At 37.4% G+C, this 17174-nt stretch overlaps 1 protein-coding gene across 5 annotated transcripts in view; it reads right to left on the reverse strand.

Moving 5' to 3' along the window:
- The window catches only part of FOCAD (focadhesin), a 137815-nt gene that overhangs the window by 67740 nt on the left and 52901 nt on the right, over positions 1-17174 (reverse strand). For all 5 annotated transcript variants that reach the window (XM_075739233.1, XM_075739232.1, XM_075739229.1 and 2 more), the window contains 4 exons: positions 12845-12949; positions 12332-12433; positions 11683-11813; positions 9982-10108 (listed from right to left, as the gene is read on the reverse strand). In XM_075739233.1, the coding sequence (XP_075595348.1) occupies positions 9982-10108; positions 11683-11813; positions 12332-12433; positions 12845-12949 (465 nt within the window). The remainder of the gene's footprint in view (positions 1-9981; positions 10109-11682; positions 11814-12331; positions 12434-12844; positions 12950-17174) is intronic.

Below are 17174 nucleotides of genomic sequence, written 5' to 3' on the forward strand. Positions count from 1 at the left end.
AACCACAACAACAAACCAAAGAAAAATACCAAACCCATAACAATGGAGGCTTAGAACCAAAGTCTGGACAAAAAAGAAAAAACAGCTATGGCAGAGCATATATATATACTCATCCTTTTAAAGGGGAAAACATACCAGAACTGCAAATCAAAACTCTTTAAACAATCTGAACAAGTGCCATGAAAATTTCTTCCAGGTCTAAATTAAAGCAAAGCAACAGAAGACTCAGTCAATGAAAAATACAAATCCATCCATGTAATGAAATAAAATGAAGGGATGCTTATTGTCCTGGTTCTGGCAAGGCTAGAGTTAATTTCCCAAGGAGCCAGGACAGGTGAGCCAAGCTGGCCGGGGGCTATTCCATACCATGTGATGTCATGCTCACCATAAAAGGGGGCTAGTCGGGCAGGGGCGGGCTCTGGGACAGGCTGAGTGTCAGGTCGGTGGTGGGATCGGTAAATCGTTCTCTGTTATCACCCATTGTTACTATCTGTTATCAGCACTGCTGCTGATTGTTTCCCTCTCCCTTGCTGTCCCAGTAACCTGCCCTTATCCCAACCCTCGAGGCTTTGCCCTTGTTTTTCCGTTCTCCTCCCCATCCCGCCGGGGGAGGGGTGAGCGAGTGGCCGCGTGGGGCTCAGCTGCCGGCTGGGGCTGAACCACGTCACTTATGAACTATTTATTTATGCTATTTCATAAACGCATTAAGAAAGATAGTTTTAGTGTTATTCTGCACTGAAAAAAACAGCATACTTGGTATCACTGAATTCAGGTAATTGCTGAATTAAGCAGTCACTTCAGTGACTGCAAACCACATTTTAGAGTGCAATTTAAAAAACTGAAGATGCCTTTTGAGTTGAATCCATTTCAGAAATAGCAAACCTATGAGTACCCTTCTATGGTAACTACCACTGATGGCTAGAAACACCTAATCTGGTAACATTCCAAGTGAAAATAATGCCTCTCCCATCCTTCAAAACACACTGTTTGCAAGAATAAGAAAATACCTCTTTCCAGTATTCAGAAAGACATATCTATCTATTAGCACTGCAAGTTCTTACTAAACTGAACTATTTAGAAATTTAAACTTTGTAATGAGCTAGTTGTCTGGAAACAGAAAATACACCTTACATTAATATACAGAAAAACAAATAAAGTTGTAGTCATTTTATATTGCCATTTAGGAAGACTACAAAATTATTAGCTAGCCAAGACTTTTCCTTTCATTCTTTCCTATAGTATCACACACATTCCCCAATTTCAGCTAATAGGTGAAAAAAAGGCCATTAAAAATAAGCGGCAATCTAACAGATGTTTCAGATTTAGCAGATATCCATACCATATCTAAGCAATGCCAAATTGCACTCTGTGATAATTGTTTGGAACAACTAGACTTACTAGCATTTTCAGTGTTAAACCCCACCACAGATGGAACTAAGTGAAATCTGCAAGAATTGCACTAAGTGAAATCTGCAGGAACATACACCAAATGTCTTTTATCAGCTACACTGAAACAACATACTGGTTTTGGACCACCTATATTTGGTATGCCAAAAACTTTGGCCCTCTAGTTAAGTTACACATAAACAATAGCAGTGTTACAAGAAACATACGGTATCTTATACAGTATTCCACTGATGATTGTTTTGCACACATATTCAAGTACATGTAAGCATCATATGCACTTACTGCACTATTACTGCCATACAGGATCTAGTACTTAGCAGACTGTACTAAATACAGTAACTCAGTAGTTCTGTCAACACCAAAATACTTTCACTTTAAACTCAATTTTAATAATTTTTTCCTTTCACAAAGGATTTACTTTTTTTTACTGTGTGTATAAAACATAGATACTAATGGCAGAGATTATATTAACATGCTACTGATTTGAAATCTATTCACATATGTCTATCTTGGGAAGTGGAAGTCCAGCAGAAATTCCATTTTTCTACTGGCCAAAAGAAACAGCCATGTTCCCAAATGCTAAACATTTGATTGAGGAATACAGACATCATATACTTGCAGAAAGATGCATTCTTCAGTACAGCAATATATATATGTCAGCATATGCAATTTTTGACCGTTCTGTTTTGGTAATGAATGACTTGCCAGTCTCCCGCATGCTCCACATGCACCGAAATGTCTTACTAGACTGCAATTGCTAACATGCTGTCTCAGTCAGGATCACAGCATACCAAACATAACACACAGTCCCAAAATACACCAAATCTAACAAGTTGTATTACTTGAGAGATTAACTCCTTAGGGAAAAAAAAAGCTGGATCATACTTAAAAAAAAAAGTTAAATGACATTCACAGTTTTTTGTGAGTCTTTTCAGCATTTCACAATCAAATGTTTCCATTTCCTCCCTCACCACTGCTGCTGTATTGTTCTGGAAGGCAAAAGGTAAAAACCCACTACTTTATTTGCTTTCCTGGTATTTGTATTTGGGGGGGTTTGGTTTTAAATAAAAGGAGTTTTAAACAAAAGAAAGTACTTTAGCTATCAAAAAATTTTGCCAGTGAAGTTTCAGACTTGATCCTTCATCATAAAACTGCCACTATCTGAAGCCCTAAAGTGTGTGTGTGTGTGTTTGTGAAATAATAAAAAAAAAAATCTTCACTTTGGATGAGGTCTTGAGGTGCTGGCCAGGCACTGAGACAAATATCCCAGATGCATTATATCAGTTAGTTTTCCGAAGTCCAAAGGTGTGCAAGCTCTCACCTTACACAGATTATAAACTCAAAGAACTGAAGGCTCAAGCCCTGCAGAACATTGAGATGCTGGCAGGACTGAACAGCATAAAAGGTCTTAACTGTATGAGAGAAGGAGGATGCTCTTGTCTAAGGCATTCTCCTGTCCTCTCAGTACGTGGCACTCTGGACCTCTACTGAACACAGAAACCATCTTCACCACAGTCCCATTAAACAGCTATGCATGAAGCTAAACAACAGTGAAGAAGCAGTGGAATTCTCCAAAGCCAGTGTTTTCTCAGATTAGAAAGGCACATATTATTCCGGTAGCTAGTTAAAAAGCTCTGTATTGAGGAACTGCTCACATTTCTAGGATCCATGACCACACTGGGAACACAGTGTTCTGAATTCAATCCCCACTTCACATTCAATTCAATACAGTGACAAAAATAAGCATCAGCCTATATCAAGCCCTTTATTCAATAAACCCACTAAACTACAAAGACATTATCAAAGTTTGAGTAATGGTATTTTCAGTTCAGTGGTGTTCAATTAGATAATCACAATTTAGAGCCATTGAGCAAGGTTCCTCTGGCATTTCTGACAAAACTAAAACTATCCTACTGTACATTTCCAATCTTTTAAGAGCATCTTGACAACATCCATGATGTTTCTGCTCTTGCAAAGAACACTTGCAACACAGTTCCCAGTATAAACCAGATGGTCCTTTAAGATGTCACTTTGACAGCTGCCAGATGACAGATGAAAACTTAATTCAATAATCCAACATTCAAGTGTCAGATCTAAGAAAGTCCCAACCAAATTCTGGTTCTCTGGAGTTAAGGTGGGAATGTTTGAAAAACTGCATTGCTGCATCCAGAAATGATAAAATACTGGCAATTTTGAAACTGTAGCTCTTTAAGAATGCAAAAAGGGAAAGTTTTCTAAATATCAAAGAATAACTTTAAAATAGATCAGGTGTACGTTCGTGTGTTTCACATCTCACTGGATGCCTTTAAAACAAACACACATCCTTCACATAGATTCACACATCCTTCAGTTCGCACTTGGTGAATTGATCTGAAGAAGGAACATGATTTAACGTGGCCAAACATCATCTGGTACACCATAAATACAGAAGCTGGAGCATATCAAAACTGAGCATAGCTGTGCATTCTGGCCTGTCATTAATGGACTTCATCCTCAGTTGCTGTAACACTAGATTTCCTTAAAAAATATTTTTTAACTCTTAAAAAGTTAAGACTGTAGAATTCTTTCGGCTCTTTTCTAGAATCATAACATAACGGTAGTCCTACAGAAAACCTCCTACCAAATGAAGTACTGTGAAGAAACCACTGGAGCCAGGAGGATGGGAACAGTGGGGAAAATAGGAGAGAGGTACTTTACACACTAAGTTTTTAAAAATAAACAAATGAAAAGGTTATAAAAGCAGTAATAACCTTGACATGATGTCTTTCTGGAGGAATAGATGACTGTGATAAATATCTTGTGATGAACTTTCTCTGCTAGTCATGAATTCCCAAGGAAAAGCCCGGTGATTCCAGAGTTACTGCTGAGCTGGACAACGCTGTTGTCTGAAAATGCAATACGCCCTAGAAAACTGGCAAGATAAGGGAACTTCATGACACTGATATGGCAATTACTATCTGCAGAAAAAGAATCAGTGCTAATCAGAAAATGTATGTTCACAGATCTAGACACACTAGTGTCACACTTTGGTAAAAATTCTTTTTAAGTCTGTTTTCATCTTGATGTTACCTGTTTGATGGTGGGTTTTTTTTTCATTTTGGGTTTGTTCAAATTGACAGATCACTGTCATCTTGAGACATTAAAACCCACACAATTAACAAGCTCTCAGTGCTTCTGGTACAGTGCATTTTATTTTAAATTTGCATTTTCTTGTTATTTTTAAAATTTCTTTTAAAACAGCAAGCAAACTGCTGGACAAAGCACTGACTGGACACATATTTGCTAGAGAGGAAAAACTAAAAGCTATGATTTACTTATGTCAAGGAGAGAAAAAGCAGTCTTGCTTCAGGTGACCTACTGCCCTAAGAGGGTGGGGAATCATGGGAAAAAATAGGGAACAACAACATTTAAATTAAATTTCATGTCTGATCTGGGGCAGGGGAGCAAGTCAGAGAAGCACATAATTTTACGCACTATTTCCTCTGAGACAAATATCCATTCATAGCAAATCCAGCAAGGCTGGTGCAGCAGGTCTAATCACAGAATCCTTGATTCAGAGAATAAGGTCACCTAGCCCAACCTACCCCACAAAGGAGGGACAACTGGATTAGGCTACGCAGGGACTATTTCCCTTGCTGCGTGTGGAGAACTGATGGCGTTAACAGTTGTAAAATAATAGGTATAAAAATTACTTGTAACATTTCTTAGCTCTTTATAGTTCTTTGGGTTCAGCCTTTCATATCTGCAGGTATCACAACCTCTGCCAATGAAAACGAGGTACAAGATTCCTCTCCTTTTGGGTGGATCATGGACCACAGCACTTGTGTCACAACAGCTCTCAAGCCTTTTGGTCGTGGTTGGCATAGCTGTTCCCTGTGATAACAGTGCTGCAGCCATCATCTTACAGTCCATGTGCCTTCTATCCTAAAACAACACATCAAATGAGAAATGAGTTTTTCTTCTTGATTTTTTTTTTAAATCAAGACATATTTATACTGCTCAAAATTGATGGTGTAAATGTTTCTCCCCAATTCCTTAAAAAAGTGTGAACATGTCTGAGTCAGTCAGACCAGCATATGGTGGAGTGAGTACGTGGCTCAGCCTAACATAATAAAAACTAGACAGATAACAAAAGAATTTCGAAGAGAGTAATGGGCTTGAGCTGGCTTCAATCTACATATTCCTTCCTGGTGACTGGGGATGCTCATCATTGCAGTGGTGAGCATATTATAGAGTCTGGTAAAGGGAATCACATTGGTATTGTGATTGAACTGTATATTGCAATTGCTATATTTTGCTAAATGTAATTTACATTTGTATTGTGATTTCAGTATATTTTGTATCACTCTACTGAATGAGAAATCCTGTGTAACAACAACTATGTCAAAAAGTAAATCTGATATTACACATTACATTCTTCATGCATGGAATATCTAAAAGAACCTGGTCAGAGAGTATTGGACTCTGATGCACACTGTGATAATGAAAAATGACTCTTGCTGCCCTGTGACATTTGTGGATGAATATGATCTAGGAATAAATTAGAGTAAATAAAACCATCTTCTTTTCAAAACACATTTTGCCCAATAGTCTAAAACTTGCTGACTTGACAACATGATGGTGCCGCAGAGACAGAAGCGCTACTATTAATCCTGAGGATTAACAGCCAGATCACTCCTCAATGCCATTTCCACAATAAAAAGTTTGGCTATGACTGTCCTGTCTATAGAGTATGTCCACATTCAAATGCAAAATGCTTACATTGAAATTTCAGCTACAAAAAGGGAATTCTTTTTGTGGACTACACGAGCAGTTTTCCAGTTTCTGCTAACAGATTATAAATACCTGGAGCACAAGTTTCCTTAATTGTGTCTGCAATGAATGCAACACGAAGTTGAAGACCAAACGGGAGAAGGAGCATGCAAGTTAAAAGCCACTGTTAGTGTTTTAAATTACAAAGTTTAAGACAACATTTATTAAAATTACAAGTCATGTTGTGTGTTCTGAAGAAAATAAGATTTTCCTAAGCTTAGAAAAAGTAGTAACTTCCCTACCTAAAATACACTGATGAATTTAGCCTTCCTGAAGCTATTCAGTGTTCCTCAAGCTATCACTATATACCATTTCTTATAAAAAGTGCAAGAGTACTAGCTATCTTATTAGCAAAACTGGAAGACGAGGTTAGAATTCTGTTCCAGCCTTGAGAAAAAAAAAGCAAATGAAGTATCAAAATACATAAAATGGCAAAGCCTGGGAAAGCAAAAATAGGGAGAGGAAGAGAAGAAAACAACATGGAAACACCAGGTAGACTACACTAGTATACCACACATCCTTATCAAGTGACAGAAAATGACGTTGCCACTGTAGTGAATGTTTCCAAGATGAAAAGAGGCTGGGTGCACAGGTAGCTGCAGAAGGATGAACTGTTTGTGACTATATAATGCATTCATAAAAAGAAAAATTAAGTTTACATTGCCACAAGATCTTTCACATTTCCAGCTTTCAAAAACCAGCAATTGCACCAGTGATAAAGATACACCAAAATGGATTTCCGTAGCTGACTTGAAAGTGAAGCTGGTAACACGATTTTCATTCAGTGAGGGCATAGATCACACCATTCAGATCAGGGCAGGGGGGGAAGCAGCAGCACTTTAGGAGCAGAAGCAGGTACTCGGGAAATTAAGTAAAATGACAAATATTCTGATGGTGGGTTTTCACCAGACTAGTCAGACTGAATGCAGGCCTATAATGCTCCTAGTCAATTTATTTAACTCATTCAGTATGTGGAAAAAACCTTAGCCATACAGAGTTCACCCTGGCAGCCTGGCAGCTCCCTTCAACAGCAGATCTGCACAGGTAAGGAATTGCACCCACACTACTGGCTAAAGAGTTCAAAGAGACATTATAATGTTAACTATGTACAAGGCGAAGGATATAAAATAGAGGAAAAAAAGAGAATGAGGAGTAAATCAGACCTGAGAAAGTGAAACTGGCAGAAACTTGAGCCCAAGAAGAATGTAATGATCCTGTGATAATATCTCAACGCAAACCCACCATTTTAAGAGTACAGTTTTTACTGTTTAAACAACATCCATCTGTGTAACTCCTATGAAATGTTAAAAATCAGTCAACATAATTTGTTCTCACACAGCTTTTCAGTTCATTATATTACTCTGCTATCCTGGTTTCTTTCTAATCAATAAAACAAATAAATGTGGAATGAAGAAATAAACAGCAAGAAACCACTTCCACAAAAAGCTTGGAAAGGAGTTTTAAATACTATGCTTAGCATCTTCATTCTTGAATGTTTCTTGGCTTGCATATAGTACTTGAGACATGAAATCAATTAGATGCCAGGATAGAGGGCCTCATAGGAAGTACTCTGGCTTCTGTTGAAATTGCTGGGAAAAAACTCCAAAATATTTGCCCAGAAATAGGAAGTGTGGCCTGGCAATAACTATTTTACATTGTTGACATGCAAGTCACTGTGCACTATTCATTAAAGGCCTTTTGTTATACTCTCCTACAAAAAAAAAAACCCACCCCAAAAACTTTTAAGTCCCTCAAAACCTAACCTAATACTCTTAAATGCTATTGACATAGTACGTATTTTGTGTGAAGACATTACATTTACACAAAACAATTACTGCAGTCAACAAAATGGAAAACTCTTCTTCCACAACATTCAACCAAAAAAAAAAAAACAACGATGTTGCAGCACGTTTTATTATAGCATTACTTTTACAAAGGAGCCTGAGACTCTCGGAATTCAGCTTTGACAAAACCATGTGGTGTAGAGGGTTCCATCATCAACTATGTCAACACTATACATATGAAAACATGGTTTGTTATAGTAGTGCAGAAGTTGACTGAAAATAAGGTGCTCACTAAAGTCCTGCACCGAAGCAGCTGCACATGGAAAAGCTCGAAGATATTAAATCCCTTTCCTGTGATTATCTATTGAGACAGTGGCAGAGAGAGAAAGCACCAAAACAAACCCTTCTGACCAACCTCTATGATTATGCCCTTTAAGATTTCTGCACTGCAAACTGAAGTCTAAATACTAAACAAAGGACAGACTGCGTTACTTAACCCAAACAGTTACTTGGTTTACCAAACCACAAGAGAATTCTCCATTAAAGTTTCCGTATACCTGAGGGCAGTTCTGGCCTCCCAGAACGTTACACTGGCATGAAATGCAGGAAACAAAGCAAGCTGATGAGGACTTGTAAGAATTAGTACAGGAAAAATTGGTACCTGTCTACAAAGTTATTATTTCCTTCCTTTCTTCCATCCAAAGTACCCGGAGTTGTCTCAGCGTTACACTTCTCAACAGCAGTACAGTACGTTGTTCTCAAATGACGTTTTTATCGCAGGATGCGAGATTTGTCATAGGCCTTCTTTGTAGGAAACAAAGTCTATCTATAATCCAGTCTGGGAGAACACTGCTTAAATAGCAAATGAGGCCAGCACTCAAAGAACCCTATGTGACCTTAAGAAGAGCCAAACTCCATACCAAAAGCAAATACTGAGTAAGTTGGTTCTTAGTGGCCATTGTCTGAAGCTTTTTAACTACACTGAATATCATGTCTGTGGACTGCTAACCGTTTATTATGTTGTTCTTGAACTGCTGACATGATCTCAGACTTATAATGTGGCAATGGCTGGAGACTTTTGTTGGACTGGCCTCACTACAGTAAACACTGCACTAAAAGTGAAAAAGTGGATAAACTTAAAATTGCTGTTTGTCAGAGAATGGATAATCAAATATTCCTGTAGGCTATCATTAGTCCACTAACTCAGATGGCCTGCATAGCTCACAGTTCATCTATACTGTGAGTCACACTATGTCTGTGCCTGCATCAGCATTTCTGGGATGTCACTGTGGAAATAAAGAGCCTTGGCTCCTAACTCAGGGATAGGATCACAGGACAATTTGGGCTGGAAGGTACCTCAGGATATTTCTAGTCCAACCTCCTGCTCAAGCAGGGTCACTATGAGATCACTCACTGCTCAGGTTTTTACCCAAAAGGAACAAGAAAACCTCCAAGGATGGAGAAAGCACAACTTCTCTGGACAGCATGTTCCAATGCTTACTTGTCCTCTTCATCAGTAAGTAATGAATACACTAGAGTAAATCAGAAGCCACCTCATTACAAGTGATTTCACTTCCTATCAGGTACACTAGGTGAATGATACCCAGCAGGGCAGGCCAGTAAAAAGTTATCAAAAATGAGATTATTTATATACTTTTCAGCCAGTGAGAAGTATGTGCCAAACAGCTGTTTTTTTCAAATCTCAAGTAAAAATACATGAAAGGATGTCTTTGAAACAAACTGTGAAGCTGACCTAAAATTCCAACCCACATGTGAAGGGCTGATCTGCTGCAGTAGAAGTTCACAGTACATTTTCCCAGGAACAATTAACTGATGTTGGAAGAGAGGAATTAAATTTGTCAGAAGAAAAAAAAAATCTGCAACAATCCAGTGTACTGTAAAAAAAAAAGCCAACTAGGAAAAAAGTCCATGATCCACAAGCAAAACAAAACACAGGGACAAGCCAGTTTAATCTTACCTCAGCCTCACAAAGTGCCTTAAGACCCTGTAACGCTAGGGCAGCAGGCGAAGCTTGATCAGGTTTTGTGCATTCATTTAGTATCTGGGAAATTGCAGCCAACATGTCCGCTCCATGCTGGTATGGTCTAAAGGAAGAAACATGAAGATACAAGGAAATATTCATGCATATACAAAAGTTCTATTCTATACATATAAAATTCATTAAGTATTGGTTTTGTTTAGGTGACAACTAAAACATACTAAAACTGGAAAAAAAAAGATACAAGGGAGGATATGATAGAGAGTTCTAAAGGCTGAGTGACATAGAGAGTTAAATCAGCAGGCATCAAATTCCAAATAAAAGATCACCAAGTGGTTAAGCTCTGGAAGTTTTTTGTCCAACGCTGTTGTGTATGCTAAAAGATTACATCATTCAAGAAGTGACTGAGAAGGAAAATCCATGTGTGCAATTAAAGACACTCTTCTTTGCTGCTGCTTTGTTGTAGTCTTCTGTAAGTACTCACTACAGTGTTTTGGGGGAGATTTTGGAAGCAAAAGACTTTTGACCCTCCTACATCAGATAAGAACATTTTTCCACATTTTTTGCTGCTGCAATATCATTTGTCTTTCCTTCAATGACTGCATGGGCTGCTTGTTGCTTTCCAGTCTTTTAGTATTCATTCAGTTTTACTGGGCAGTGATGGGGGAGGTGTCAACTTGCTGACTCAGCAGTTCATCATACTGTTTCTGTAAGAACTTGGGGTAAATAAGCACCAGGCTAGGTGATTCATATGCATGAAACACTCAGACTTCCTCTATTTGCTCTCACTTTCCTCCAAATAATTTCTAACTGCGTGAAGATCGTACATACACCTCAACTCTAACTACACCACTTACCTGGCAAAAAGAATATTATTGCTGCATTGAGATTTACCTCTTGCTTTTCAGTTTGTTTTTTTTTTTTAAATATTTCTTGAAGAATCCTTTTTGGCAAAATTAAAGAAGGTTGAAGAGGTAAAGGAAAGGGTATATTCTTTTTTTTTTAGTTAATCTTCCCAGCTGTTAAGTAACTCACCTTCCAGAAAGAAAGTGAAAAGTAGAACCCAAAAGATAGGTGGCAAAGACAAAAGATGGTACTGTGCACATAAAAACAGAAATAAATTGATAACGTGTTTAAAAATAATTGTTACAGGAACTGTAAATTATTATCAAGTACTGATATTCATGGATTGTTAGAGCTGGAAAGGATCAATATATCATCCAGTTAGACACGTATTCTGTGGTCAATATTATATCTGAATAAAGATCAGGAATTTACATGTGACAAAACACACTTTTCAGAAAGGCACTCAATCGTTCTTTGAATACATCAAAAGACACACAGATCATTAGTTGTTTCTTCTAATGTTTCATCACTCTTTTTTATAATTTGGAGGTGGCATGTTTTATGTTTCTACTCTGGATCAGTACAGGATGCATGTTTTGTTTCAGGATGAAGACAGTTTAGTTTTCACATTATTTATATGTGCTTTCTATTAGTTATAATATAAAACCTAAAATTTACTAGCTACTGAGACTACCAATGTCAGTATCTCATACAACTAGGAAAAGATCACCCACAATTAATGTAAGAGTACGTAAAAATAATTATGCATCTTTTCTGAGAAAAAAAGAAATGTTCCCCTTACAAAGACATAAGATGGATAACGCTTGCACTTACCTCTGCCTACATATATCTCTTATACAAGCAGCTTTAGCAATCATGTTTTCCCATTGAGCATCTTTGTCAACAGACAAAGAGGGCATATCGGACATTGCCAAGAACTTCTGCAATTCTGGGTAAATTCGATCCTAGAAAAGATTTAATTTAAAAACTATCATCACACCTTCAAAAGTTAGTGACAAGATTTTCAATTGCTACCACTTTTCCATGACTTCTAAATACCACTTTTATTGCATACCATACTTCTCTTTCTTTCATTACTGGAATCTAATGCTGCATTGATATCTAACTGGCTTGTGCAGACCAAATCTGTATTGTTACTTTATAAACAGAGAAGCAAATAATTGACATGTAACTAAGGTCTTGTTCTTACTGCACATTATGAAAAGCACAAAGCAGTCCTTCAAACATTTTCCCTAATTTCAGTCTGAGACCTGATGAAAAGTAGGTTTCATGAAAGACACACATATTGACATTTTTCACTAAAACAGAATCAATATAAGTACCACTTCCACCATTTATTTTATACTGCCGATACTGAGCTACTGGTGTAAGCAATGTTCCAAAATCAATTTCCTTCCTTGGTTAGATGTAATGAAGTTTTTCAACTACACTTATCCTAGTGACACTACAGGAATTTTCTAACCTGTCTTTCCCATAAGGATGTCATCAGCCGCAAAGTAATTGCTCTAAGCTTTGGTGTGCTCCCCAGCATGTGTATGGCGCGTAGAATCTGAGCTACACAAACCTGAAAGAATTTTTTTGAACAAATGTCACTTATTTTTTATGTCAAAGAACAAAGACAAATCTACAAATCATTATTTTACACCCAAGCACAACAAAGAGATAACTGTCCAACTGTGATGTCAGAAAGAAACTGGAAGTAATTTTCTGAAAAACTTTAGTTTATAACGAGTCCAAGAGCATCTTTTTATTTTGTATATATAATGATGATACAGTGCAGACAATAAAGCATAATGTACATGTCAATCCTTAAAATAAATGTCATATCCCACCCAAAATATTAGAATGTTAAGCTGAAGCTTACAAATCAGTTGTTTTAAGCAATCTATGCATTGCTCAGTCTAAACAGTTTTTTATAAATAAATGAGCTCTTATTGATACAGTTTTTGTTTTACTAAAAATTTTTCATTCTGACCTTGTGTACACCCAGTGTAGGCAACGTATACAATATATCCCTGTAAAGTGCAGGCTCCAAAGGTCTTCCCAATTTAAATATCAGAACTGGAATCAGATTTGGGACCTAATATAAAACAAAAGCAGGAAATAAACTTGGAACTAGGTTGCCAACACAGTATCTTATATAAAACAGTGAACTTCTCAGAACATAGTTAGAAATTGCTAACTTTTTCCATTATTTTTTCTGTTAATAGGAGAGAGGAAAATTCTAAAGTTTGTAATTTCATAAGACTTACAACTTATTTCTTTTTAAGTTATCATCTTAAAAGCACCTTGTTATGTGTGTTCAGCTGTAACCACTGCAATAATCTAATTTCCACAATAAATTAATTTTTACTTGAAATTCCATTCCAGGAACACTGAAAGGAACGTGTAATTGAAAATGGTACATTAACATACATACCAAATCAATGAAGAAACTATTGCAATTCAGTTCTGTCATATCATATCCCACAAATCTCTCATTGAATATTGCATAATTTTCTGCATTCTTTAATATATGGTACAAAACTTCCACAGACCTGCCCCTGAATTGACAACGAAGGAAAGGAGACTTATTTACCTCAATTCCCCTTTTATTTAGATCATCGGTGGTTTATAAGCACAGTGGTTCAAAAAACTATAAATTGGAAATTCTGTTACAACATTCTCTCAATATGCATTTCATATGAGATGATAAATCTTTTCACTGTACACAGGTCCATTTCATTCCACAGAAACTACAGAGCAAGAATAACGAATAAAAATCCAAGAACTCAGGGATTTTGCATAGTTATCTCTGTAATTATCGGTTTCAAATTACAGACCCCCAAAATTACTGTTTGTTCTAAAAGACATCACTACTTTTACAGCTGAGCAATCCAAATTCATGCTTCTACAAGCTTAAAACCTTTGTTCTGGAATCTATATTTAATACCTAAGGAGTTAACTACTATACATTCTTTTTTCTGGTTTTCCAAATACTTAAATAGAATAAATCCCTTTACAACCCAAAATTTCCCCACATTTTTGACTGACTAGTCTCCCTCCCTCTCTCTGTTTCCCAAGGTTGTTGAGGTAGTCATCATCACAGCAGCTGCCTAGACAAGAGTACTGTAAATCTTTCAAAGCAAAATCAATAAAAGTGGCTGAGAATTTAAGGTAGTATTCATTCCAGCAGATTTTCACACCCAGGAGCACTTTCCATACAAGTTTAACAGTGCCTTGCTTTTCCACCTGTTTATTCCAAACTGAAAGCATCTCCTTAGGTAGCACCCTCGCTTGCCTTTCTTTCACACCTTTGGATTGAAGACAAGTAGGGCAGTTTTCCAGCTTTTGTTGTTTACTGGCTTTGGCTGGGATAGAGTTAATCTTCTTTTCATATTTGCTTGTATGGGGCTGTGTTTTGGATTTGTGAACAAAACAGCATTGATAACACAGGGAAGTTTTAGCTATTGCTCAGTAGTATTCACACAGCATCAAGGCCTGCTCTGCTTCTCACAACACCCCACCAGTGAGTAGACTGGGAGTGTAGAAGAGGTTGGGAGGGGACACAGCCAGGGTAGCTAACCCCAACTGACCAAAGGCATATTTCATACCATATGACATCACACTCAGCAATAAAACTGGGAGAAGAAGGAGGAAGAGAGGACGTTCAGCGTTATGGCATTTGTTTTCCCAAGTATTCGTTATGTGCGATGGAGCCCTGCTTTTCTGCAGATGGCTAAACATCTCCCTGTTGATGGGAAGTGGTGAATGAATTCCTTGTCTTGCTTTGCTTGTGTGTGTGGCTTTTGCTTTACCTATTAAACTGTCAACCCATGAGTTTTCTCACTTTCACCCTTCCAATTCTCTCCCCATTCCCACCGGGAGGGGGAATTGAGCAAGTGGCTGCACGGGGCTCTGTTGCCCTCTAGGGTTAAACCGCAACATGTACAAATGATTTTTTTTTAAGTTACCTTTTACATAAAAACTGAATGGCAGATGAGCAAAATAGAAATAAGGTATCAGAGATACAGATGGGACAGGATCTTCATATGAAGCACAAATATTTCAAAGAGAACGTTCAATTCTCCAATTATACACACATAATGACTAGTTTTCTAAATAAAAGCTGTAGGACCAAGACTTCTTCCATTAGATGAATTAAAATATTTTATACACAGAAAATGTAAATTGCGAATGGGTTAATTAAACATCCTGCCTTACACATATCACAAGACTGTTAGATTTATGCAAGCAGAAGACTGGAAATCTGTATAGATGATTTAATAGGAATCTAGGCTGCAACTGTAGGTTTCAAAAGCCAGTATGTTATAAAATACATCAATCCATTTTCAGGATTTCAGAGATAATTAAGTGGAGATTATTTGTTTACCTAACTGTGTATATCTTATAGCATAAATCAGCATACAAGGTGGTGGTGAGAATAGCTCATCCGAATGTGCAAAGCTGTAAGTGACAAATTTAGCTTTTTATCTCCTTGTCTCAGCAGCCCAAACTGGCCCAAGGCAGTTGTAGACCGAGATAGTGTTGATGTATTTCTCAATATCTGAATTAACTGTATAAAGTCACACTAACTTTCCAACAATTCAAGGTAGGTTATGAGATGGATACCACTCCTCCTGTTTAAGTGGCCATAAACCTGACTTTCACCAGAAGAGTGGTGGTTCTTTGCACGTTGCTCTGAATTTATCATTCTGCTTTTCTTTCATCATAAACTTAACTCATCCAGAAGAAACAGTCCTGTAGAAGAATAAAACACAGTGAGAAGTAAGATACTTCTGAGAGTAACAGACTCCCTGAGAAGCAATGTGCCTCACGGTACTTAGATTCTCTCAGATTTTCTCTCGTATGACAAGACAAGAACGAACCTTTTAAACCCCAAACTCCTTTCAGACCTATCACATGGCTTTACCCAACAGAAGTCAAAGGAGTGAGCCCACATACAACCCACCTCAGAGCACCACCTTGGAACAGGGCTTTAAAGTAACTTGTGGAAGGGTGCTCCTCAGTAATTCTCTGAACTACCTTTTCTTCTCTGTTCAACGTTATTTATTTATTTATATTTGTTTCCTCCTCCCCACCTGACTTATCACAGTTCAACTGCTATTTCAGACACACACAGCAATTGGGATCTTTCTCTCCTATTCGACTCTCTGGGGGCTTCCCTGAATTCATTGCATCAGGTGCCTTAATAAGCACATTTCTGCTAGCTGAAATGCTTGGTCACACTTTCAAGACTATCATAATAATATTTTATAAATCCTGCATCATAAGGAGCATTCCTTGTTATCACAATATTCTTTAAAGTACAAAAGTAGGTGGGGGAAGCAAGTCATTCCAAACTCAAGAGCACATGGCAGAGTTTGATTAACATCAATTCTGGTCCTAGTCAAAATTCATTAATAAGACATCTGTATTAATATTGAAAAACAGAAAAATGAAACCTTCACTCACAATATGAGATTTAATTTGCTGCTCTACCTTTCCTTCCCACTCCCCAACTGTAATGATTTGTTTAGACTAACCTATTCACAATGATGTTGTATTCCCCACTTTACCAATGCCAAAGGGACAACAGCACTGCCTAAGAGAAAATTATGTTCATTAGTACACAGGAAGAAAAAGAAAATTAACTTCCTCATTAAATTAAATAGAACCCAAAAGAAGATTTGATTACAAAAGGCTCAACATCCTGAAAGCAAGAACTTATTTTGGTTAAATCAATACAGGAAGAAAAAAAATATTCCCTTGAAGCTAGGAGACTTGATGGATGGAAGCAGTTTTATTTCTGGACACCTGTTGTTCCTTGAGTTTTAAGAAAAAAAAAAATCACCTGATTCACTATTACCTAAATCTTTGAATGATACAAGGTAAATCACAGGGCAATTAGCAAGCAATGACCATTCCATACTTCGGGGGGGGCGGGGGGGCAATCATTAACACTAACACAGCAACCTGCATCACCATTTTAAGTCCCAAAAATATCAGGGAGGTTATGTATGCTCCTCCACTGAGATACATAAGTTTTCCAAACAACTGTTAACACAATGTGTGAACAGGGTAGAAATGTCTTCTAATAATATTATCCAGAAAGTTCTGTATGCAGAGAACGTTGGAAGGGTCTCAACTCTGAGGATAAGAGGGTTTTGTTAATTCTTTAAACGATACCCATCCCCAACAAATGCTGTCATTGTTTTACCTTGTGGTGGACAAAAAGGCTACATAAAACATCAGTAGAGATGTCAGATATATCATTACAATGCTCACACTTCTTACCTAAGTTCCTTCCTTCCAATCTCTCCCCA

The sequence above is a fragment of the Balearica regulorum genome, chromosome Z, assembly GCF_011004875.1.
Source record: "Balearica regulorum gibbericeps isolate bBalReg1 chromosome Z, bBalReg1.pri, whole genome shotgun sequence".
Classification (NCBI taxonomy): Eukaryota; Metazoa; Chordata; class Aves; order Gruiformes; family Gruidae; genus Balearica; species Balearica regulorum.